Source organism: Tupaia chinensis, unplaced genomic scaffold (assembly GCF_000334495.1).
Source record: "Tupaia chinensis unplaced genomic scaffold, TupChi_1.0 Scaffold000029_1, whole genome shotgun sequence".
Taxonomy (NCBI): domain Eukaryota; kingdom Metazoa; phylum Chordata; class Mammalia; order Scandentia; family Tupaiidae; genus Tupaia; species Tupaia belangeri.
The window spans coordinates 1,719,815-1,746,648 of record NW_006159459.1 but is presented as its reverse complement, the minus strand read 5'-3'; the positions used below and the strand labels follow the sequence as shown (position 1 = coordinate 1,746,648).

The following is a 26,834-nucleotide window of genomic DNA, read 5'->3' as shown; positions in this document are numbered from 1 at the left end:
GGGTATGCTAACCAATGTGCCCATGACCCTGGCTGGCTGGGAGGCTAGAAGCAGGGTGGTGGTATGGTAAGGCCCTATCTCCCCCTCTCCCTCACTTCTCATGAATGAAAGAAAAAAAAAAAAAACTTAAAAAGAAAGAACAGCAGAAGTTAGGGGTCAGGGTAGAGAAGATTCTTCAAAACCTCTCACTCATATACCTTCTCATCTCAATCTCAATTGAGAATATCCATCCTAATGAGGCATTGATACTTTTGGGAGCAGAATATACCCAAGAAGAATCTTAGGACATCAAAAAATGTTTGAAGCATGGCTACAAAAGAGTAAGTTTTACAGCTTTCCTTTACAGTGTTTTGCACACTGATGGTGAAAACCCAAACATATTCAGAACCCCCAACTTTAAGTATAGGACCACCATTTATGTTGCAAAGTATAAAGAGCTGTTTATGACTATTCAGGGATTAAAGGATAAAGAAGAGTTAGATTAAGTAGCTAACATTTGACTGAGCATAGCATTTAACTGAGTAGTAACTCTAAAGGTAATAGGAAACTAAATGCAAACTAAATTTGGAAAAAATATAAACAAGCCAATATTTACAGAAGTAGAGATTAACCATCAAGAGTGCATGGGAATTATTTAATAAAAGTTATTACTTTAGCTGAAATAGGTCAGAAACAATAGCTAAAGCTAAAAGCAATTTTGGGGCCAGCACATGGCCTGATGGTTGGGGGAGCTAGATCCCACATGGTCAGCCAGTCAATTTGAGTACCTTATCTGGCAGCTTGAAACACATGCCAAAAGTGTATGCATGTGTGCCCAAAGTCTGAAAATGAGAGGTGGAGGAGAAGGAATTGTGGCGTGACCATATCCCCCTTTCCCTGTCTTGGTCTCTCTCCCTGGAAGCACATGTGCCCTCTGGCCACAAAACAGCTTTGCCTAAATCTCCCACTTGTTATCACTGCATGACAAGCCAGCTAGTGTTTTTATGAGTCCTCAATAACACAGGAAACCCTGCCTGAAGATTTGGTGTCAAAGGAGCCTGTCCTATTTATATGGTGGCTCCAATTCAATACAGTTAACAAGAGTTTACCTAATCCCTACTAACATCTAATCTCTGCATAAACTGAATCAGAAGAAAAAGGCAAACACATTTTAATACCTGAAGATACGAAAAATTCATACCAAACGTTCTTGCCATTTAACCTCAAGCATAAATTCTGAGTAATGTTACTTATAACTTCATCAAACACAATGTGTGCCTTATACCCTAAAGGTATTCAACAAACATCTGTATGCATTTGAATTAGTAATGGCAGTAAGTGTGAAATCAGGTACTTAACTTAATATGCCTTACTAACTTAAAGCTGGTGATGTGAGATAGATACAGGAAAGTTTGTATTTTCTTTTTTAGTTTGGTCTAAAAGTCAAGATAATATCATACTATGCTAACTTTTAAAAGACACTGATAATTTCTTCATCTAGTTCTCGGAGGCTAATTCAAATATCATTTCACACTAGACTAATAAACAGATTTTTTTTCAAATGATATCTCATTCTTTATCACAAATAAAGATCTTCATTTGCACAGGTCTTGTAAAATCTTAGTCTCTGCAGGTCAAGCTTGGATTTGAAGACCAAGATGGTATGCTAACCTGGCAAAGTGGACCCTATAGTGGTGCAGATCTTTTGCAGCAAGCCATATACCCAGTCACCTTAAGAGGACTTGATTTGCATTATGGATGTTTTCCATCCACTTTGGAAAGATTTAACTTCATTATCTGTGAAGCCTAAGACCTCTATAGTCCTTTATGGAGTAAATAAATAATAAATATATAGTCTTATCATCCATGGAAAACAGATCTAGAGTTGCAGATACTTCATCAGGTTAGGCCCTCCTAAGAGGGCAATGCAAATAAAGTCATAAACCCCAGTAAACTAGAGATCCCAGTGAGAAAGTAGAAATGCCTACCGACTCAGGCAGATGAAGAATGGTGTGTTCTCCTGCCCTAAAGTGGGACAGAGATTTATATGCAGCATTTGCCACAAGTGGATCCTACGTAGAGTAAAAGAGAAACATGCAAAGAAACAAAAACAACATGTGTTAAATATTGGATCTGGAGGAGGAAAGATAACCCTCCCTCACTAATCCCAAGATCCTATAGTCAATACTTTGGAAATGGTATTCAAGCTTACTTGCTTGCTTGCTTGCTTTCTCCCCCTCGCCCCTATCAAATTGGATAGTAATAATAACAAATATATAAAATTAACTAAATAATTATTTTCAAAAAAGGACATTTAAAACCTATGCTTATTAATAGTCACATTTCTTTTTAAATCAAGAAGCCATCATTTTGAGGCTAATAAATGTTTTATTCTGAGAGTCTTACTTCATAATTATTTCCCCAGTTTTGTTCTGATTCACTGATAACCCCTCTGATCATACCTTATTTTGTGTGTGAGTCCAAAGGAAGCTGAGGACTTGAACTTTAAAATTCTGAAAAATCAACAAACACCGAATGTTTAAAATGAAGCTCAAACTGAGAATAATCAAACTTAAGTAGCAAATAATAGAAATTAAATCACTTCAGAAATTATGTCACTGGTAATAGACTTAATTTGTATTTATCCATCATTCCTAAGGTGAAAACACTCAGAAACAGACCCATCATCTAAACACGTGGATATTTTAAAGACACTGAGATTTAAGATTATTAAATTTAGAAACCTAACCATTTTTTATTGACATCTTAAGTCCCAGTACAAATGTCACTCTTTCATACCACTATTCCTGATCCCATACACAGAAGAGAGTTTTCCTTTCTCCCAGCAGCCATATGGCACATGGCACACTTGAGCATCTGGTATGATTACCTCCCTATTAGGCTGAACACTCTTTAGGGCAGTGACTGTGTCTTAATTCATTTCAAAACCCTAAATCACACACCCAGAACAGTTCCTGAAAGAGGAAAAATATTTAACAAATAATTAAATATAAAATCCATTTATCTTCCAAAACTCAGGGTCATCATCTTTTTTGGCACATCTAATTCTAAATTAGAAGGGCAAAAAGAAGATTCTTCTATATCACCTTTCTATGCATATCCTATTCCCTGAACTTCAATAGGAAGCAACATTATGTTAATTTTTCAAGACTCTAGTCCAATAGCACCAACTAAATAAAGTTTTCTTAGAGTCCCCCTAAGGATGTTTGTCATTTCCTCCTCCACACTCTCATTGTCTTTCATTAACTGTGATCATCAAATGCTATTGTAATAATCATCATTCAAGTCTATCACCTTTTCTGGAAGGCAGGGACTGACAACGTGGAATAATAGGAAAAAAAAAAAAAAAAAAAAAAAAAAAAAAAAAAAAAAAAAAAAAAAAAAAAAAAAAAAAAGCTATAAACCTAGAGTCCTAGAGTCAGATATCAGCTTTCACTTAGTAACTACAATTTTGGTCAGGTTATTTGCCTGGCACATAACAGATACTCAATATATCTTTGTTCAATAAATGGAAAGAACTCTCAAAACTTTGGTTTCTTTAGCTATAAAATTTTAAAAAAATACCTTCCTCTCAGATATTATAAGGAAACTATATAAGTAGTAAAGATTTAATAGGTACTCAAAAATAATATCTACTGTTATTTATTAGTATCTCTAAAACTTAATACAATTTTAATAACTATACTCTGAGTCAGTAAGTAAATTAACTTAAGCATTATGCAAAGCAATTCAGAAAACATACTGTAATTGAATCATAAACTCTATTTTCAATAAGCTTATAGTTTAGTGATAAGATACACACACATACACACAGCATAAAGTAGAAATAAATGTTTCTTAGAGTGGTATAGATAGACAACTTTAGGAGCAACATACTGTTGCTTACAAATTCTCACAGGAACAGATGACTTAAAAACATTTTTTACTTCCTAAAATAGATTTCAATACTAGAGATGAAAGACAGCAAGAACCACATGAATAAAGGAAAAGAAATAGAAAAGTTTGGAGGCAGATAAGGAAACTTGTGGTTTGGTTTTCCTGGAACACAGGGAGAACTGCAGAGTGAGGCCAAGTGCTAGAAGGTCTTATTGGCTTGATATAAAGACGCTGGACTTCATTTTAAGTAAACATAAGGCATAGAGATGACTAGGGATAGAAGTGACCTAAGAAATGCTTGGGGAAAATTAAATTCAACGCTGGATCACACACAAATTCTAGGTAGTTAAAGCAAATCATCTCAATATGCATGGGACAGAGAGAAGAAAAGGAGGGCTGGCAAGAGTGAGCTTCTCCCTCTGCATTTCTTCACTTCTGTTTCTAAGAAAAATGGTCTCTAAGGGACTGCCTTGACTGTAACGGAAAAGATGGGCAGAATCATTCCAAAGCAGTCTGCCTGAATAACATAAGAGTTCTAATAAACAAATATAAAAAGAAACCAAAATAAGACACAAATGGAAAAGAATGTAAAACCAAAAAAAAAAGATAAAAGAAGAAATGTTATCCAAAAGACAAAGACAATTCACAGCAATAGATAAGCAACCATAACAACTAACACACTTCATAAATTAACCTGTAACAAAATATGAATAATTCAAAGTATAAGAAATATGAAGGTATTTGATTTCAGCTCCTGAAGACAGAATTTAAATGAACATAATATATTCTTAATCTGGGTTTTAGTGCTAACTCCTTACCAGTAGCCCTGTAAACTTTCTGATAATATAATAGTAAGTGCCCATGAAATATAGCCATAAAACCATATATAGTTGTCAAACTATAAACTTCAGGAGTCACAAATTGATTTTTTTTTTAATATCTTAGAACAGAAGTCTACATGTGAGACTAAACTGACTGAATCAGTATAGGATATACATTATAGTATAATGTAAGACATTAAAAATAACTTAAAACTGTTAGCCTTATGAACTCTAATATTTTAGAAACATTCTTCTTAATATATTGACTTTTTTTAAGAGAGGTTTTTTACTATAGGGAACATGTACTCACTGGAAAGAGAGAAACAGAGATACAGAAAGTAAGAAATCATCCCCCAGCGGGGGATGGCCATGCTGCAATCCCTTCTTCTCCAGTTTCCTCTTGGGATTTTGGGCATGTACACACACATACACCTGGCGTGAGTTTTCAGTTGCCAGTCTAGGACTAGAACTGCTATCTACTATATGGGAGTACAGTGATGTAACCATTACGCCAATTGCTGGTCCCTTAATATATTGACTTTTTAAAATCTTGAACACACAAAAATTCTCAACATCCCTCATCATAAGGGAGATGCAGACCAAAATTACAATGAGATACCACCTAACCCCAGTCAAAATGGCAAAGATGAAAAAAACAAAAGATGTTAAGTGCTGGTGGGGATGTGGTGAAAGGGGAACTCTCCTACATTGTTGGTGGGAATGTAAATTGGTCTAGCCACTGTGAAGGACAATATGGAGGTTCCTCAAAGACCTTCAGACAGAACTACCATACAATCCAGCAATTCCACTCCTGGATATCTACCCAAAGGACAGGAGAACACTCAGTCAGAAAAGCGCTTGCACATCTAGATTTATTGTGACATTATTCACAATTGCTAAGACATGGAACCAACTGAAATGTCCACAAATGGATGAATGGATTGAAAAAGTGTGGCACATATATTCCATGGAATACTATTCAGCCATAAAAAAAAAGACCCTAGCATTTGATAGAAAGTGGACAAATGTGGGAGATTTATTGCTGAGTGAAGCAAGTCAAGCTATGAAAGAGAGACCCTGTATGTCTCCACTTAACAAATGTCGAATGTCCATACTCTATGGTAGAGACGGAAAGACTGGATGACATAAAAGCATTGAAAGTTGTGGAAATAATTCTAGGAACTAGAAATGGAAAATTTTTTGTAATGTGCATGATTGAGTCACTATGCAGTGTGTACTGGATGGGAGATCGCATTTTGTGTGCTGTGATGATGCTTAGGGAAGGAATGTAAATTGAGTTACAAAAAAAAAGTTTCAGGAAAAAAAATATATCTATTCAATGACTGCAGTAAGATATGTAGCCCCAGCTAGATGCTACTTTATAGGATGCGTAAAGTTAGACTTGTGTTCATGGAAATGTGTGTGTCACCTGTGTTTGCTATGAGGGTATTTGGACTGATTAGGGTCTTTGGTGATTCAATAAAATGTGGGGGGAAAACAGTATAGAAAGCAAACATAGATACCAGAGACAGTGTGGGAGGAGAGTGGGAGATGGCAGAGGGTAAGAGATAGGGAACCAAGGATGAGGGGAAAAAAGCAAAACATACAGAAAACAAGAAATGGAAGATCATTTGCTGACAATAACATGTTTGTTGATGTGCTTGATTGAGACAATATACAGTGTCTGGATGGAAAATCTTATTTTATATGCTGTAATGATGTACAGTGAATGAATGCAAATAAATATATTGAAATAAAAAAATTGTTATGAACACTAGGGGCAAAATGGAATAAAAGTAGGAAAGGAGAAGAATGTAGGAAAGGAAATTTGGGGGAAAAAATAGGTAAGACATTTCTGGGACACAGATATGTTATTACCTGTTGATGATGACATGTATAATATTCTCAACTGAGCTGGACTAAGGTGTATATCATGCTGGGTAAAGTCTCTTTACAATCTAAATTGAATGTATAATAATCTTGAACATACTGTCATAATAAAAACAGTGCCCTGTATATACACAAGTCTTAAAGCCACGGAATTGATAAGGGTAGCTAGCTTCCTCCTTCTACACTCCATAAATATGTAACATGTTCTAATAACAAAAAAGGTGCTAAAGGATTTTTTTCAAACAAAAGATTATGAATAACAAAATATTATGAATATTGATCCCCTAAATTATTATAACACATTATAATATAGAATCAGGCAACTTGTTGTACTCCAGATGTGTACCTCATATTCAGCTGTATTGACTGTTAAGGAAGGAACCAGAGAGAACAATTCACTTAAGGTCTTCAAAATGAGAGGTCTTGTGTCACAACTGAGCTTTGGAGAGAGGGCATTCCAAGTGGAACGAATGCAAACAACCTGTAAGGCAAATTTAAAAAGTCAATATCTAAAACCTCAACTCCTATAATGACATTATTTAAGAATACTATGTTTATTATAAGGAAAATAATTTTAAAATAAAATATTCCTATAAGTTAAGGTTTGATAAGGTACTACTCCTTAAAAAAATTATTTAAACCAATATAAACTATTGAAGATCCAGCCTCCCTCACACAGTTTATTTTTTAGTTTTTCATTTGCTAACCAAGTGAATAACTTTCTCTGTGTGTCTTTCTCTCTGTCTCTCACGCATACATACAGACACACGTAGGTAACTCCATATTAGCAATATGCATTGTTGAAAAAACTACTCTCTGAAACAAAGAAAGGTTATGATAATGCTGGCACATTTCTGAAGTCAAATACCCATAGTTCTTGTGGTTATTCAACACTGTTAAAATTACTCACCACTCAGAAAACTGGAGTGTTAAAACATATTAATCAAGCATCTTCAAATCATTTTATGAGCTTTTAAAGGAGGTAGAAAGGCAACTGCTTTATTTAATGTAATAACTTAAGATGTTTTAATAGTCACCACACATTCTTTTAAGAGGCTATTAAATGATAAAATAAATCTAAGGCCCAACAAACATACTATTTTTTACTTGACCCAATTTCCGTAAACCAAGTGTTCTTAGTTTTTTACAATACCTGGTTTTATGGATATTCAAACACCTTTGAAAGTTCAACTCCAGCTATATCAGATGAATTTTTTTTCACCATTTGATACTTTATTAAAATTCTAAAACTCAGATAGGCAGGAAGAGTGCCAACACAGATCAATTAGATAAGATTTAATAAGGATTAATCCTTTTAAAATATTCTAATCTCTTCTATTAAACCACAATTAATACAATTTATCTCTGTCTATAAACATAAATTATTTAGAAAAACTATGAGAGGTATCAAGTGAAAAGATATCAAAGATAAATGAATAATATTCACTTTAGGACACAGATGAAAGAGAGGCTCAAAGGAAAAAAAAAAAAGGTCTTTGATTTAGGATCTACCATGTGATTTGGATTCAATTAACATTTACTGAGGGTAGTACCACAGGACAGGCACACCAGTAGGCACGTTTACAAAAACAAGTAACTTCTTACAAGTATATTACAAATCACCAGTGTTTTAAATAAAAAGCAACCCAGTTCTTTAAAAGCTACCAGTTTAGTATAAAATACATACCCAGAGTAGTACACAGTGCTAAGAGAATAATAAAACATAAAACTACTCTAACCTCTCAAAGAACTTATCACTTAATTGAAAAGAAAAATATATATAATTCTAAATTATGAAAAACGAAAGAGGTATGATTTGATTTTGAACTATTTTCAAGAGAAAATAGTCTCAGAATACAGGAAGGATAGAAAAGGAGTCTATAAAATGTTCACAGGAAATGTATATTATGAGAAAACTATGCAAAGATTTCAAAAATTTTTCTGCACCCAAATAAACTTGTTCTTTAATTCCATTTTGCATAAACTTCTTGAAGTCCTCTTATAGTAAAGGGGTGGGAATCATAGTGAAAGGGAGTGTCAAGGATTATAAGTCTTGAGAAAGAACTTGAGAAAGGTATGAAAGGAAATACAGGCACATCACACCGACATTGAAAGCATCAGGTGCGGAATATCAGGTCACAGGCACAAAAAACTAAGTACCTGTGGGAAAACACTAAATCCCAGCAGAACTAGAACACCAAAGCAGTGTAGACCACAATCAAAACGAAAATGCAAATTCTAGAGATTTCTGAGTTGAGGAACACTTGAGGAAATTTTCAAAATTACACTTGAAAGATTCCTTTTGTAATCTTATAGTCAAAGTCAAAGCACACATCACCTCTCTAATTCCTTTCTCTCACAAGTCCCCAGCACATACACTGTCTTTCTATAAACAGTTTTCCCAAAAGGCTATGCTCAGTAAACTCACTAATTGCCCATGTTTTCTCTTTACTTTAAATGTCTATCTAATTCCAACCAATGTTGTTTCAGGACTTAGTTTAACTCTCACTTCCTCAATTAAGTCTTTCCTTAAACTTCAAGCCCTCATTTTATCCCTTTCTTTCCTCTAACTTCTAACACTGCAAACTCTGAACCACCCAATTTAGCATTTAATTATACACTGTCTGGCATTGTTCACTATTTTCGTGCAGGGAAATTGTCCCTTCAACTAAATGTTAACTTCTTACAAGACAATGACTTGTTCTACTCACCTTGCATGGTAATAAGTATATAACAGATTATCAGCACTTATCAAGTACGGGAGGAACTGAACTGAGGAATGAGAAATCTGAGGTACACAATAAAATAACTAAAAGAACTTGGGAAGTAAATTGGAAAGTGAGATGCTTTGGGTTTAGAGACCTGGGTGAAAAGTAACAACATAAAAAATAAGTAAATAAAAAATAAAAAGGAAGGATCTGGAAGAAGATGAACATTTGCAAGGGATGAGGAATAGAGGAGATGAGTTTGGTTTGAGATAAGTTTAATTTGCAGTGATGGGAAAAGATCAGAGAGAAATATCCTTCAAATAAGAGAAGACTACACCTCAGAAGTGAAGTTGATAAACAATAGCTTTGTCATTCAAAATGCATGTAAGTCTAGGTATCATGAGGAGGCATACCTTACACTACCATAGACATTCGTTTTATTTCTATTAAGTTGCATGCACTTGCCTGAGAGACATGAAGAATGGGGTAGGTAGAGGGAGAAAGCAGACCTCAACGGGGTGTGCTCATTGCCACGATCCCTTCTCTTCCTTTTCTCTATCCTGTTTGGATGCTGGGCATGCACACGTACCCTGCACATTTTCAAGACCTCAAGTTCGGGATTTAAACTGCAGCTAGCCGTGTGGGATCTGCCTCATTAACCACTAGGCTACAGGGCCAGCCCACTTCCACAAACATTCTAATGCACTTGTGGTCAATAAAAAAGTTTCTGGCCACTGATTACAGAAGGACAAAAAGGCCCTACCCCTTCCATGAGTGGGGAGTGAGGATATATGCTTCAAGTATTTTCGAGACTGTAGAGGGGAAAATGTGTTAAGTCTTTTTTCTAGAACATTTGAAAACTGATGGCAAAAGTGCTACTCTACATGTGAACTCTGAGAAAACATTCCAGAAATCCAGTCATGAAACATGGCCTTAAATATTAAGCAAGGTATATCTATAGGAAATACTAGTAAGCCTAGACTTGCTCACACATCAACAAGAGCAGCTAAACTTGCAGTAAAGAAGCCTGCTTTTTTCTGACTCTCTGACCTTCCTAACCCTGGGCTATTCTGGACCAGATCTTAGAGATCTGGCCTTAAGCCTCTTGGATTCAACTCATTACCATCCTGCTCTCAGTCTCCTTGAACTTTGTAGATCTGATTAACTGGTGTTTAGACCTGTGCAATCTGTTGAATTATATCAGATTAGTCTGGCCTTTACTGGCCTTTTCTCCCTATACTGCTGGTTACCTAATGACCAGACCATTTTCACAAAACTGTCTGAATTCTCATTCCAGCAACAGAATAAACCACACCAAAATAATTGGGAAAATAGAAAAATCTACTATATATATCTGAGCTTGAAAGAAAAAAGGAAAAAAAAAAAAAGTGGGGAGGGTAGTATCAAGTGCCAGAAACAAAGAAGGAAATACTTGCATTGAGGCTACAAGGTGTTGGGTAAAGTTGTCGGTTCCTACAACCTAACGGCTTCTGTGTGAACACACATACAGAAATTAGAGTTGTAACTGTTAACCTATAGAAGACAAAGCTGGAACTGAGACTCCCCACATAAAAATCTGCATCCTTGGATGGCTGTACTCATAGTATGATGGTTGGACTAGATACCACTAAGCTGAGAAATTAACATAAAAAATATTAGGTCATCAGGAAAGTTATGATGTATTTTTCTATGTTTTCTATCCCAAACTGCATCATGACTTTTCCTAATGACTCAATGGTTGTAAGCTGAGCACCTAGACTATTCTGGAAGGATACTCTAAATAATTTACACAGAAAAAGTAAAGCCCCTCTAAAAATGAGTTCATGATGAAGAAAATATCCAGTCCAACATAAGAATCAGCAAAACAAGAAATAGCAGAATTAGACATCCAAGATCTTCAGATAATAAAATTAGTTGAAAGTAATACAAAAGTACTTAAAAGAAATAAAGTTTAAGATTAGGTGCTTATTTTCCAGTGAAAGAATATGACATAATGTAAAAGAAGAGGCAAATCTGATAAGGAACCAAACAATATCTCCAGAAATAAAAAGTACAATCATGAAAGTTGTTAACCCTATTTACAGGAATTTACCCTAATACAGGACAGAGGGATAAGAGCTACAAAACACAAACAAATACACAAAAAAGTTCAAAACCTCCTAACACCAGATGCCTTTCTTATATTTACCCAAAACCCAAAATGAGTTCAATTTTATAACAACCTTTGTAGAAGTGGTTGATTCCAGGGCTAAGGTAGGGAAAATATAACTTAAGTCTGGTACCTCTCATTGTACCAGAAAGTAAGTAAGTGTGCCAAAAAGGATGTGAGCGTGTGGAAAGAGCTTAGGAGCCAATTAGAAAGAGTTCCAAGGAAGGGGCCAGCTTGAACCACAAGAATAATGGCAGTAATTAGATTATAATTTGACACATAAAATAAATATCAATTAGTCTACACTGATATAAGCACATAATTTATTAAATAAAATAACTCTTCATTATAGAATAATTCTAAATAATAAATGTAGAAGCTGTGAGAAAAATTGCTATTAGGCAAAGACTGTAGAAATAGTTGTTGAAGGCAAAATTTGCTGATGGACACTAAAATTAGTGTGCAAAAATTTAAGGACAAACAAGACAACGGCATAGTTTCAACATATCTCCCCCAAGACATGTATTAATTTTAAAAGAAAAAAATAGTAACTTTGCAGTGGAGAGACTAAGTACTACGCATCAGCTTAACATAGTAATCAAGGTTACCATCGACAGTAAAGAAGCATATTAACATCATGTACTCCTAGTAAAACACACAGAGTGAAATACATTACTTCTGTAGCATTCTAACTGAAAATGGATAGCCTGAATCTAATCATGAGAAGACACGTTCATCTAGATTGAGGGGCAGTTTACAAAGCCACTAACCAGAACTCTTCAAAGTATCAAGGTAACAAAAGCCAAGGAGGCTGAGGAATTAATACAGAATGAAAGAGATGAAGTATGACAATTAAATGTGATGTGTGATCCTTGATCAGAAAAAGATTAGCAAAAAAACCCTATAATTTAGTTAACAGCACTGCACTAAGGCTAATTTCTTAGTGTCATAAACTGTATTCCTATTATGTAAGCAAGATGTTAATGTGAGGAGAAGCAGAAAAATAAACAGAAACTCCCTGTACCTTTTATTCTCTTACTAACAGCTTTTCTTGAGATTTAATTTACATTGCATACAATTTTCCATGTAAAGTGTAAAATTCAATGATTTTTCAGTATATCACAAAGTTGTATAGTCATAATAATCAATTTTGGAATGTTTTCATCACCACCATAATCATTAGTAACTCCCTATTTCCCCAACCTTCCCAGATCTTCCGTCACTGGTTTCTTTCATTTAGCACGTTTTCAAGAATCATCATGTTACAGCATGCATCAGTATTTATTTTTTATTGTCAAGTAACATTCCATTCTGTTATATTTGTCTGTAACATATCTGAAACTTTTCTGTAAGTTTAAAAAAGCTTTTTTAAAATTAAAGGTTAGAAAAAGGAAGTAGAGAAAAGTACTACTGGAGCTCCATAGCCCAGTGGGTCATTGTGCTGGATCTCCATGTCCAGCCACAGGTGTAATCCCTCTCTGGCTTTCTGTCCTCCTCTCTCTGGTGAGCACACGCTCCCTCTGGCAATTAGAAAAACAAATAAGCAAACCAAAAAACCCACACAAACAAACAAGCACACACACACACACACACACACACACACACACACACACATTCAATTTAAAAAAGAATTTTTGAAAGAGCACAATTTACAGCAAAAACTTGCTGTATATCTTGCAGTAACTAAAAGGGAAGAATTTGAATGTTCCCAACACAATTAAGGACAAATGGTTGAGATTACAGGTATGCTAAAAACCCTGATTTAATTCTTACATATTGTATTCTTGTACTAAAAAGTCATATTGTACCCCCACGAATATGTACAACTATTATATATTAATTAAACCTATTTCTAAAAAGAAAATAAAAAAGAACCACATACAGAAATAGTGGCTGAGAATTTCCAGAATCAACAAAAGACATCAATTCACTAATCTAAGTTCTAAGATAAAAAAGCTTACATATAGATACACTAAAATATGGCTATAGAACATCGATGACAAAGAAACCATCTTAAAAGCAAAAAGAGAAAAACACAGACTGTTTTCTCCTGAAGTATTTATCCCAGTATCTGTAAAGGTTGACCTGATACAAGCTAGGGTTAGGGGGAGATTGAGACTGCAAGGAAACGATTTGAAATAACAACAGACTTTTCAAAATTAACAAGACTAAAAGTTCATGCAATATATTTTAAAGGTATTGTAGAAAGTGCCAGCCTTCAATACTAAATCCACCATTCCATAGTAAGGGCAAACAAACAAGCAAGCAAACAAACAATAAATAAACATGAGGGACAATACCTAGAAATTATGCACATATAGATAAAATATTTATGTACAAAAGACTCAGAATGTCATACTTAGTTGTCTATGAGATTTTTCGGAGAATTCAGCCCATTCAAAGTGTCTATATTATGCATATTTTGTTGTTGCAGGAGAATGACACTTTTTCCATGGTATTTTTCAATAAGACTCTTAGCACTAAACAGTACAGATTCGGGAGACCCTCCGCAGTGCGATATACAGGAAAGAACCCACGACTGCAGTCACAAACCTCAGGCTCTCCTATTTGAGGCTGTGTGACTATGGCAAAGCCATTAATCTCCCTCAATCTGTTTCCCCAGCTGCAAGATGGAAATAATGCCAGTAACACCTGCTCTATTACAGCACAAGGTTAACAGTGTAGGCCACACTGAGACGATTGTATGCAAACATGCTTTATACCCTGGAAAAAAAAGATGGTTATTGCTGGAAAAAAAATAACAAATCCCAGAAGTATCAGAGCTTTTCCATCTAATTCCCGTGCTGTAAAAATGACTTTGTTCCTTTGCACAGGCATGGGTAACTATCTCTTAATTTTACTTTCAAAAGCTATTTCTAGAAATTCCTCAGAACAGCCTACTCTTTTTGTCCCAATTCTTTATTCCAACAGAGCGAAAGCTTTATAAAAACCTTTAGGCTATGAAAACTGCCTTATTTGCCCTTTTCATAATGAAGGTAAAAGAAACTGCCTCCACAATTAAAAGACTCAAGTCATCATCAGGCAGTGAAGCCCTCTTAAGCTAATTCAGCACACACAATTCATAAAACAGGATACTTCTGGTACCAAAATACAATAATCGGGGACAAGAGGGAGTTTAGAGAGACACAATCAATGAAGCAGAAACAATGGGAAAAATAACACTATTTCTTATCCTCATAATATGAGGTTAAAGGTTATAAGTATTAGAAAAAATGACTAGCACAGGTTATTTAAACAATTTCAGTCTTTTGATGCCTGAGACTATTTTGTTGTCAAGGCAGTGTTACAGGAAAAATAAATCAACTGGGAACAAATATCGAGTTACCTTCTTTTTTTAAGTCCCTATAATCTAAAGAAGAGTAATTCTGATCATTTTCTCTTACAGTGACTCAACTTGTGTCCTAGTCATGGCAAAGGATGTTAAAAACACTCACCTAAATCTTAAACTATGACTTCACAAATCAAAAATATTTGTAACTGATGTGGTAAAGTTGCCCTCATGTTAACATCCCCTGACATTACTACGTCATTTCCAAAAGAGATACAACAGACTTTTTCAATTATTCTGTAGTTCTGAAAAACTACTGGGCAGTTTGTAATGCACACCTGTAATTCAAACATATGAAGAGAGAAGGCTTACTGAGCTGAATAAGTGGCACATGTGAACACACAGGAAGCGTTTCAACTGATGTAGATTATCAAGGCACCAGAGACTTGCTGCTAAGCCATCAGGGATTTTAGGTTTCTTTTTCATTCCCCTAAGTGAAAAGTTGCGAGTTGCTGAGATACCTCTCTACAGAGAATAATATCTTCCAATGAAAACTCCACTGACTTCTCTGCAGGAACAGAAAGAATAACACGAAAAATTCCCTATAGAGGGACCAGCAGTTAGCGTAATGGCTATGTCGCTGGACTCCCACGTAGTTGGCCACAGTTCAAGTCCTGGACCCGGTGGCTTAAACTCACACGGGGCGTGTGTGCGTGCGTGCCCAAGATCCCAAGAGGAGAATGGAGGAGAAGAGATTGCGGCGAGGCCATCCGCCCTGGAGGGTGATTTCTCGCTTTCTGTCTCTCTGGCGAGCACACGCGCCCTATAGCAAAAACCTCTTCAAGAAAAAAGAAAAAAAGAATTCCCTACAGAAACATTTGCTTTTCATTTTAGCTAGATTCTCTCTTGATTTCTTGGTGGACACTCTTCTGTTATGAACTAGCAAATTCACAATAAGAATGTATCAAAAATACTCTTTTTTTAAGAATTGTTTTAACTTTATTTATTTCTTTATTTACCTACCTTAGTTTAACCAGAGAGGGACAGAACGAGAAAGAGAGAAAGAGGGAAAGAAAGCAAGCCACGAGGTCCAGGACGCAAACATGGTCGGGGCCATGTGAAAGTTCAGCACCCTTAACCACCACACCACCTGCCAGCCCCTCAAAAATATTCCTTGACAAGAAAACAATGAACACTTTCCCAGAGGATTTTTTTTTTTTTAAGGCCAGCTCCTTCCCCTTTTCTGATAAATGGAGGTAAGACACCAAGGTAATAAAGGAAAATAATAGAATTTCAGTCAACATAATTAAGATGCAAAATAGCAAACTGCTGGAAAGTTGTCCAGTAGATACAAAATTAAAAGTAAAGCAAACTGATTATCTACTAGCAATAAGAATAAAGTACCAAGGGTATAAAAGCAGTGAAAATAGTGATGGATGCTGAAGACAGTGTGGAACGGGGGAGAAAAGGGAAGAGCACAGAGAAGGAAAGTAAGAAAACAAATAGAGAGGCACAACATTAGTGGGACACAGAAATGGTTTATTACCTGTTGATGATAACATGTACAGTATTCTCAACTGGGCTGGTCTGAGGTGTATTACATGCTGGGTAAATTTTCTGTACAAGCCAAATAACCCAAATGGCATATAGTGATTGAATGTTAAAAAATGAGAACAAATAATAATAATAACCTGAAAAAAATGATGAAAAGCTAAAGAAGAAAATAAAGTATCAAACATGTTCATTTTTAAAAGGGTTAAGGAGGCCCTGCCAGGATGGTACAGGCAGAAGAGGGCCACTGTGTAATGCTAAAACGATGCTGGAACCACCCAGAAGACCCTATTTAGATCCTGGGTTGACCTGAAACAAGCTGGGATTGTGGGAGGATTGAGACCTAAGGAGACCCTGTGGAGTGTACCTGTTTCTCTGAGAAAACAAACTTAAAGAAAAGAGTATAGAAATGTAACAATTTATTTGTGACTATTTTCAATCCTAATTGGTCATTTATACCCAAAATGCATATCTGCTAAGAAATAAAAGCACTTGCAAAGATTAAGATACAAAAACATTGGGACCAGCAGTTAGTGTAATGGCTATGTCGCTGGACTCCCACGTAGTCGACCGTGGTTCAAGTCCCAGACCTGGTGGCTTAAACTTACGCCGGGTGCATGTGCGTGTGTGTCCAAGATCCCAGGAGGAGAATGGAGGAGAAGGGATTGTGGCGTGGCCATCCCCCCTGGGGGGTGATTTCTTGCTTTCTGTCTCTCTATCTCTCTGTGTCTGGCGAGCACATGCGCCCTATAGCAAAAACCTCTCCAAAAAAAGAAAAAAAAAAAGATACGAAAACATTTACTAGAGTATAGTTTTTAAGAAAAGTAATAATAACAACAGAAAACAAGTGTCTCACAACAAGAAAGTTATTAACTATGCTATAGCTTTGTGTTCAATTAGATGCCAGAAATAGAAGATCAACCTGACATGGTGCTCCTGATATGTTGCTGGCTGTAGGAAAAAAATAATAAAAGATATAAAAATGTTGGATCATCTGATATCTTGCCTATTTTAGCACACAGTGGTTATTTCTGCAGTTCTAAGTGATTTTTTTGAGAGATTTTTTGCTAGAGGGTATACGCACTTATCAGACAGACAGGAGACATAAAGTGAGAAATCACACCTCAGGGGATGACCACTCCGCAATCCCTTTTCTTCCATTCTTCTCTTGGGATTTTGGGCATGCATGCACATGCGCCCAGAGGCTGGGTCTGTGACTTGAACCATGGTCGACTCTGTAGGAGTCCAGTGACATAACCATTGTGTCATCTGCTGTTCCCAGTTATAAGTGATTTTAACCTTCTTTTTTTGTCTCATAATTTCTGACTTCCCCACCATCCTACATAGAATATGTGAGTCATATTTTAAAGGAAATAAATATTTGTTTTATGAATTTGACCCTGAATCATTTTCCTGAAATTATTTTGTTCCCCATTTCCCTATACCTTACATATAAACCTTTATTTTCATATAAGCTCTAAAATTACTATACTTTTAAAATGACTTTTGATGACATGATCATGTAAGAATTCTTTTATTTCTATCTACATGTTTTGGTAGCAGAGAAATCTAGGTTCAAACCTTGCCTGTGCCATTTAAGTTTTTTTTTTACAAGGAAACTGGAAGTTTACCATAACTGTACTTATTTTACAAAACAGAGCCAAACCTCTTTTATAATACATGGGAAACCTAATATTATTTCAAGGAAATTGTACATACCCTTATTACCAGGCATGACTATTTCTCCTCCTCCCCTAAAAACATAAGTCAGGAATTAAATATTCCTGTCACATCATCTAAATATATAGCCTGTGGTAACTACACAGCCCATAAATACATGCCAGGAAAATAATACTGCAACAAGTCTTAAAAAAAAAAATCAAGAGCAGATAGACTAAATGACCTCCTGCAGAAGATCAAAGACAATAACAAAGACACCCTACGAATTTAGGTTGAACATGCTACAACATACAGAAACTTTGAAAATATTACGCTATGCAAGAGAAGTCATGAAATACCACATATTGTATGGGTCTATTTATATAAAATGTCCCAAAGAGACAACCCTATAGACAGAAAGTAAATTATTGGTGTACATGGCAGGGGAAAGGGTAAAATGGACGCATTGGGGGTTATATTTAAGGAGGGCAGGGCTTATTTGGGGGATGATAAAATGGTCCAAACACGACTGAGAGGATGGTTAGTTGTACAACTCTGTGGATATACTAAAAACCCTTGAACTATACACTTAAAAAATTTTTTTTCCAGAGAGCATATACAATCATCAGAGACAGAGAGAGAAAGAAAACAAGAAGGCATCCCCATGGGGAGTGCTTATACCACAATCTCTTCTCCAATTCACCTCCTTTTAGAATTTTGGGCACACAGGTACCCACACACAGCGTGTTTCTCAAGCCACTAAGTCCAGGATTTGAACTGCATAGTTTGCCACATAAAATTCAGCCACCTTAACCACCACACCACTGGCTGACCTGAATTATAGATTTTAAATGGATAAATTATATTGTTAGTGAATTTCACCTCAATAAAACTCTTTCCAGAAGAATTTAGATTTATTAATAGTATGTTCCTACTTGACACCAGTGAAACAGATGTTCTGTATTAGAGAAATCTAGGTTCAAATCTTACCCATGCCATTATAAAGTCATGTAACTTGGGGCCAGCAGATGGCATAATGCATATGTTGCTAGACTCCTATGTAGTCAAACACTGTTCAAGTCCTGGACCCAGTGGCTTAAATTCACGCCAGGCGCATGTGCATGCATGCCCAAGATCCTGAGAGGAGAATGGAGGAGAAGGGATTGCAGAGTGGCCATCCCCTGAGGGGTGATTTCTTGCTTTCTGTCTCTCTGGCAATTGCACATGCCCTATAGCAAAAACCTCTCGAAAAAAAAAAAAAAAAAAAAAAAGCCATGCAACCTTCAGTTTCCCAACTGCAAACTGAAGGGTAATATTTTACCAAATGTGATGATGTTTATAAGAAGTGTAGTACTTGGAAATGGGTAAGCACGTAAATATTTGCTCCTTGCATCAGTATTAAGATTACATTCGGTTTCTAATTGTTTTGATTAGGTTATTTTTTACCATTAGAACCAGATGTTGGATCACCGTCCAGTTTTACAACTAGGTTGGTTGTACTTCAACTGTCATGGTCATCGCTATACTTCAACATTAATCCAGACCTTTTCTAAAGTTTGATGAGCCTGGATATGCAGGGCATTCATTCAGCATCTGATTCATCAACAGTGCCAGCTATACTTACTATGAAACTTCCATGAGATTGTTTGGAGCAAGCTCCCAGGTCAAGTAGAAGAAGTAAAAAGATTCCAAGAACTTTCATTTTTATTCACTTTGTCAAATCTTTGCTCTCATGCAGTGGACCTTGGTTGCTCAGACAGTTTGAGGCTGAAGCCAACAAAGTCCAGCCAAATAAAAAGAGAAGCAACAGAAAATTGATGTTTCCACCTAGATTTGTTTTGTTATTAAGCTTTAAGAAAGGGGAAAGAAAGATCTGGAACTTTCTTTTGACTCTATGCAGTTTAACCTCCAAGGCAGAAAAGAGGCAAAAGAGCAGAAATTCACAAAGGAATTTAAGAAATAAAAATATGCATTTCTCTGTAGTGACTTCTCAATTTCAACCTGCAGAAATCTAAAATGTAGTCAGAGATGAACAGACAGGATACGTGTGGCCAACAAGAGTGTACTCTAAAACAATGATGAAACACATTCTAGCCCAAAATCCCTGCAAGAAGCCCAGGAGTATCTACTGGAAGTCTGAGGTATCTACAGAAGAGGTCTGGGGACTCCTTATGACTTCTTGCCGTCATAGTACAAGAAAGTCAATGTGAAATTTGTCATTGTGAAAAATAATAAAAGTTTAAGATTTCCTTGCATTTTCTCACTTATTTCAATGCACACATTTTTATATATGTGTGAACTATGAGGAGGGAAATACTGGAAAAATAGTAGATAAAGTAAGAAAATTTGGAGCAGCCATCTTTAATAACAGAAAAATACATAACATCTTTAAGTTCCACAAGATTTTTTTTTTTAGAGGTTTTTGCCATACGGCATGTGCACTTGCTAGAGAGAAATAATTAGGTAATCTCCCAGTGAAAGGGAAAGTTAGAAATCATCCACTAGAGTGAATGGCCATGAGAAAATCTCTTCTCTACTTTCCTTCTGGAAACATGAGCATGCACACACACAAGGCACCCAGCATGATTTTGAAGCTGCAGGGTCTGGACCTTGAACCTCAGTTGGCCATGTGGGAGTCCCAGGGACATAACTACTATGCCATCTGTTGGCCTGTTCCATAAGATTTTAACCTCCATGCAGTACAAATATCTTTTAGGGAAACTCCCAATCTCAGTACAAAGTATTGTATATAATATAATTCACACATAAAATATGCCCAATATCATAAGTCATTATAAAAACGGATATTGGGGGACCAACAGGTGGCATAATGGCTATGTCACTGGACTCCCATGTAGTCAACCACGGTTCAAGTCCCAGACCCAGTAGTCTAAACATGCCAGGCACGTGTGCGTGCATGCCCAAGATCCTGAGAAAAGAATAGAGAAGAAGGGATTGCAGCATGGCCATCCCCCTGGGAGGTGGGTGTTGATTTCTCACTTTCTGTCTCTCTGTCTTTCTGGCAAGTGCACACGCCCTATAGCAAAAACCTCTAAAAAAAAAATGGATATTGAAACCACAAAGAGATACTATTTCATACCCAATAGGATGACTTTAATAAAAAAAATTAAAAGACATAATAATAATGCTGTTGAGGATGTGGAGATATGGGAACTCTCATACATTGCTTGCAATAATGCAAAATGGTGCAACCACTTTGAAAACTCAAGTTAAACACAAGTTTCTATATGATTCAGAAAGTCTGTTCTTAGACATACACAAAAGAGAATAAAAATCTTATGTCTACACAAAAGCCTATACACACATATTCATAGTGGCATTATTGATAATAACTAAAAAGCAAAAACAACCCAAATGCCCATCTGCTGATGAATGCATAAACAGAATATGGTAGAGTCACAAAATGGAAAATCATTCAGTCATAAAAAGGAATGAGTTGTGATAAAACTTGAAAATGTTTTATCACACATATAAGTAAAACATACTAGAAACAAAAGACCATATATTATATAATTTCATAAAAATGAAATGTCCAGAATAAGCAATTCCATGGAGACAGAAAATGATTGCCAATGATTGTAGGAAGAGGGGAAGTAAGAGTGACTATTGAGGAAATATAAGGTTTCTTTTGGGGATTAGATTGGTTTCCTTCAGCTGTTATAACAAATTACCATCAACTTAGTGGGTAAAAACAATACAAATTTATTCTCTTCCAGTTCTAGAGGCCAGGAGCTTGTAATGACTTTTAAGAGCCTAAGTTTCTTCCAGAGGCTCTGGAGGGTAATCCATCTCCATTCCTTTCCTATCCTCTAGAAACACTCTGAATTCCTAGGTTCATGATGCCTTATGTCCATCATCTTTCTCCCTCTTTTTGGTTGTCATACCACCTTCTTCCACCTTTGTACTCAAATCTCTCTCTTTCTTTTTCTTTCTCTTATAGGGACATTTTTGGTTACAATTCGGTATCACCCAGAAAATATAAGGTAATCTTCCCTCTCAAACCTCTTAATTTAACCACAAGATGATGAAAACATTCTAGAGCTCTCTAATGGCAGTCAACATATAATTCTGTGAATACTAGGAAAACACTAAATTATATGCTTTAAAATAGTAAATTCTATAATACATGAATTATATACCAATAAAACTCCTTTTCAAAACATTGTTATTAGGAGAAAAAAAATTATCATATAGTTCCCCAAAAAAGGGAAAATAATTTATGGTAGTTGTTCTTAGGTGTAACACAAACAAATGAAGAAATTCAAAAATGTTAAAATTAACAGTGCTTGAGAAAAACTTTACAATAATCCATACCAAAATCATGGCCAAAAAACCAATATTTTATATGTATATACACACACATATACATGTGTAGCCTATAAATTCTTTTAACTGGTATGTATAAACTGTAAAAGATTGTCATATTCTAACAAAGAGCGATTACTCCAATCAGCCCTTATTGTGGAGCTCCTCACTTTTCTTTCAAGGTAACTGACTATTGAAAATGACATGATCCTTTGATACAAATTAGGAAACCACCAATCATTTTTTTTAATCTTATATTTTCAATCATTATACATCACTACAGCTTGGAAAGTGAATTTACCCATCAGGAATATACTTCATTCCAGTCCAGTTGAAGATACTATACACGTTACATCGACAGGCAATCCTCCATTTTTGTGCCCCATAAATCTATTTTTGTCCTTGATTCCTTTCCTCACATCCTCTCCTTTCTCTCGCCCTCTTCCCACACTGTATCCAGTATTTGTAACTATTTTCCATGCTTCTATATCCTCTAATCTTTCAGTTCCCACTATAGAGTGTGGGCAGTTGGTATATATTAAGTGGAGACATACAATGTCTCTCTTTCATAGCCTGGCTTCTTTCACTCAGCAGTAAATCTTCCATATCCATCCACTATCTATCAAATGCCAGGGTATTGTTTTTTGTTTGTTTTTGTTTGCTTGCTTGCTTTTTATGGCTGAGTAGTATTCCATAGAGTATATGTGCCACACTTTTTCAACCCATTCATCTGTTGTGGACATTTGGGTTGATTCCATGTCTTAGCAATTGTGAATAATGCCACAATAAACATAGATGTGCAAGCACTTTTCTGACTGAGCATTCTTCTATCATTTGGGCAGATACCCAGGAGTGGAATTACTGGATCATATGGTAGACCTATTTGTAGATCTTTGAGGAACTTCCATATTGTTCTCCACAATGATTAGACTAATTTACATTCCCACCAACAGTGTAGGAGAGTTCCCTTTTCACCATAGCCTCGCCAGCACTTATCATTTTTATTTATTTATTTTTTAATCTTTGCCATTCTGGCTGGAGTTAGGTGGTATCTCATTGCGGTTTTGATTTGAAGCTCCCTTATGATGAGGGACATTGAACACTTTTTCATATGCTTTTTGACTGTTCATATGTCTTCCTCAGAGAGTTGTTTCACTCATTTTCCTATCTTTAATTGTGTTGATCTTTTTTTTCTTTTTCTTTTTTCCCCAGGTAAGCTACTTGAGTTCCCTGTGGATTCTGGTTATCAGTTCTTTATCTGAGGCATAGTTAACAAAATATTCTCTCATTCCAAGGGTTGCCGATTCACACTAATTACTGTGTCTTTTGCTGTGCAGAAACTTCTGAATCTAATGTAATCCCACTTGTCTATTTTTATGGTTATTACCTGTCCTTTGGGGGTCTTATTTAAGAAGACTCTGCCTACTCCAATGCCTTCCAGAGTTTCCCCAGTATTTTACACCAGTTGTTTTATACTTTGAGGTCTTAGGTTTAAATATTTGATCCACTTTCAGTTGCTTTTTGTTAACGGTAAAAGATAGGGGTCATTGAAAAGTTTAATTTCTCTCTCTTTTTAAGATAAAAGATAAATAAGAAATACTCCAATATTTTCTTCCACTATCACTTGGGCATTCTTATAGACACTCTTTAGACACTGCTACCATTAGTAATGGTCCCAAACCTTCCTAAACATCAAAGACACTGGGAAATTCATTAAAAATTAACATCTAGGCATCATCACTAGTAATTCTAATTTCAGTAGTCTAGCCTGTCCAACAACTTTTAAAGACCCTTCTCTACACACTAGAAATCATTGCCATTTACTTCTCTATAAAGTCATAATAGAGATAAAGTAGCCAAGCTGAATAAGTGAAAGAAAAGAAACACACTTTGAAGGTATGCATGTAACAAATAAAAGAGGGTCAATGACAAACTCTTGTGTGGCTGCAGTTCTACCATTTCAGCTCCAAGTCATATGACCCTGTCAATTGTTTTAGCCAGTAAACTGGTCAAATGACACTTTATGTAACCAGAGGTAGTGTACCATGTTCTGAAGCAAAAAGAATAGTACCCAGGAGAACATCTTACTCATTACTGCTGAGTTTAGGACCTTAGGCATAATACATCCCACTGTCCTATTATGAGAAAAACTAAGCCTAGATTTTAATATAATTGAAACAAAACCCAAAAATAAGACCAACATGGTATAAAGTCATCTCAATCACAAAAGATAACTAATACATACTTAAAACAGAAGACGACAATGAACTAAAGCACAGTCCACTGACTTTAAGAAAATCCTTTTCTGTTAAGTATGAAAAGTCTCTCAGATTTAAAATAAAATACTTTTTAAAGAAAATGTATATATTACTTCAGAAAAAATATTATTTCTAGATTTATGCAGACTGGTAAGACATTCTGAGAAATTCCATGCCTATGAAAAGATTTACCAACATTTCGCTGTCTTAATACCAAATATATCTAAGCAAGTTACTACCCTTTCACTCACAACTGCAATACATGTGTTTTAGTCATCTAATTGAGGTTAATTTTAATCTGAAATCACCATTATTTCCAGAAATTAGTTTCTTAGTGTTATTTTATCCTACGTAAGAGGAAGGTAAGATACTCCTTGTCTCTTGAACATATTTTTATAGCACAGAAGTGAGTTTAAGCAGCACAGATAACAGTATTTTTAATGAAAGCTTAATTCTAGGTCACTTGAGAGTATATGTTCAATAAAATGTTTTTAAAATAGGCCTAGTAGTTTCTTGGAAGGTACGAAAATAATGCTTTCAATAAGATCTCAAAATTCAAAAGCCTTTCAAAACATTAATGTCATTTAGTCTACTGCCCTCCTTCAATGATTCCTTCTCTACACTCCTTGTCCCCATTTACCCCCTAAAGAAAAAATCTATCCCTTGTATAAGCTTAAACCAATATATTTTATTCACTGGAATGGCAGAATGGCACACAATTAGCATCATTTTAGTCATGTCATTATTTCCAGCTCACTGGCATTTATTCAGATGAGCACAATTTGCAACCACTGAGCTCAGCTCCTCTGATGTTAACTGGCATCATTAAAATCCTCCCAGTGTCCAACTCGTTTGATCTTTTAAAGAATGCCCTTGGTTTGTGACTGAGAGCCGGAAACTCACGGCTGGACACCCTGAACAGCGTTCATGTTCGGTCACAGACTACTCACGTCAGCTAATAATCCTCAAAGACTATGATTCCAATTCAAGTGAGAACACTTTTCATACAAAATTCCTTAAACACAAAACAAACCCCAAAAAAGGAGAAGGACTTAAAAATAAAGAAGACAGGGAGATCCTAAGTGTTATAACTTTGAAAATTGAGATTGTAAACTTTGCAGAGTGTCTTCAAAGATATATCAACTCTGAGTGTGGTAAAGGGCAGAAAGCAGAGGAAAGGGAATCGAAGGCTAGTAGCAAAAAAGAGGAAGTCGTTAAATTTCAAGACTTCAATTTTTAATTTTCCTATAAGTTTTGCTACAGCATTCAACTTCTCATGCTCTAGAAATACTTTTTAAAATAAATAAATAAATAAAGCAAACAATTAAAAATCAGTAGGAGGCTAAACTCTTTTCCATTTAAAAACAAAACACTATTTTTATTTCCCCACACATTTCACACATGGCTTATGTACACTAAATGGTATTCTATTATATAAACATAACAAAGTCAGTAAAAATTTTATTTTGAAAATGAAAAACCATATTTAAATATCTACTTGCAGGGTGACAAATAAATATTATAATATCCACAAGTGTTTAATAAAAGGCAAGTTCTTGCTGTCCTTTTAAAGTTAAAAATAAGGCCAAACTACAACTTTCAACTGCAAAGAATCATTGTGCAGTATATAAAAAGCTCAGCATGGAAATAGATTCAACAAATGTACAAAAAGAGTTTTTATGCTCAGGAAGAACTGACGGCATCAAAAAAAAAAAAAGAAACTACAAATAACATAGATCTCAGTTCAAAAAGACTAGCAAATTCACTCTGTAATGCATAGCAAATTAAACTTAATCAACTCCTCTGGAAGGTTAGACAGGCAATCTACCTTTAAAAGTCCCACAAACAAAACATAAGGACAACAAAAGAGGTTCCACAGTGCAATAAATACTGAATCCACAGTAGGCGACAGAAGCCTTACTGTACACAGCTGAGAAAACCTGTCATTGGACAATGGATCACATTTCCATATTAAATTATATTTATCACGCTAAAAAATGCTTAAACAAAATGCAGAACTTCTATGGGCCATTTTTTATACCACACTAACTCCCTGAAACCTCCTGAACCTGCTGGGTCCCATTGAAAAATCACTCCCACCCCATGGTGCTCCAAAAGAGCCCCTAAACAAAGGGCTAGGATGATGGGAGAGAGCAGGGACAACTACCTTCCACCATGATTTCACAAAATAAATAAATAAAAAGGGATAGAATAGCCAAAACATAACCTTGGCATAGGGTATTTCCGGGAAATTCGCTGCTGTGACAAATGGCCTGAAATGAACTCTTCTAGCGGTCAAGAATCCCC

The 26,834-nt window shown here is 35.6% G+C and overlaps 1 protein-coding gene across 1 annotated transcript in view; it reads right to left on the bottom strand.

Moving 5' to 3' along the window:
• The window catches only part of FOCAD (focadhesin), a 335,374-nt gene that overhangs the window by 134,740 nt on the left and 173,800 nt on the right, over positions 1 to 26,834 (bottom strand). The window contains exons 16-18 of the mRNA XM_006140328.3: positions 6,934 to 7,068; positions 2,442 to 2,492; positions 1,968 to 2,051 (exon numbers count right to left, since the gene is read on the bottom strand). Of these exons, the coding sequence (XP_006140390.1) occupies positions 1,968 to 2,051; positions 2,442 to 2,492; positions 6,934 to 7,068 (270 nt within the window). The remainder of the gene's footprint in view (positions 1 to 1,967; positions 2,052 to 2,441; positions 2,493 to 6,933; positions 7,069 to 26,834) is intronic.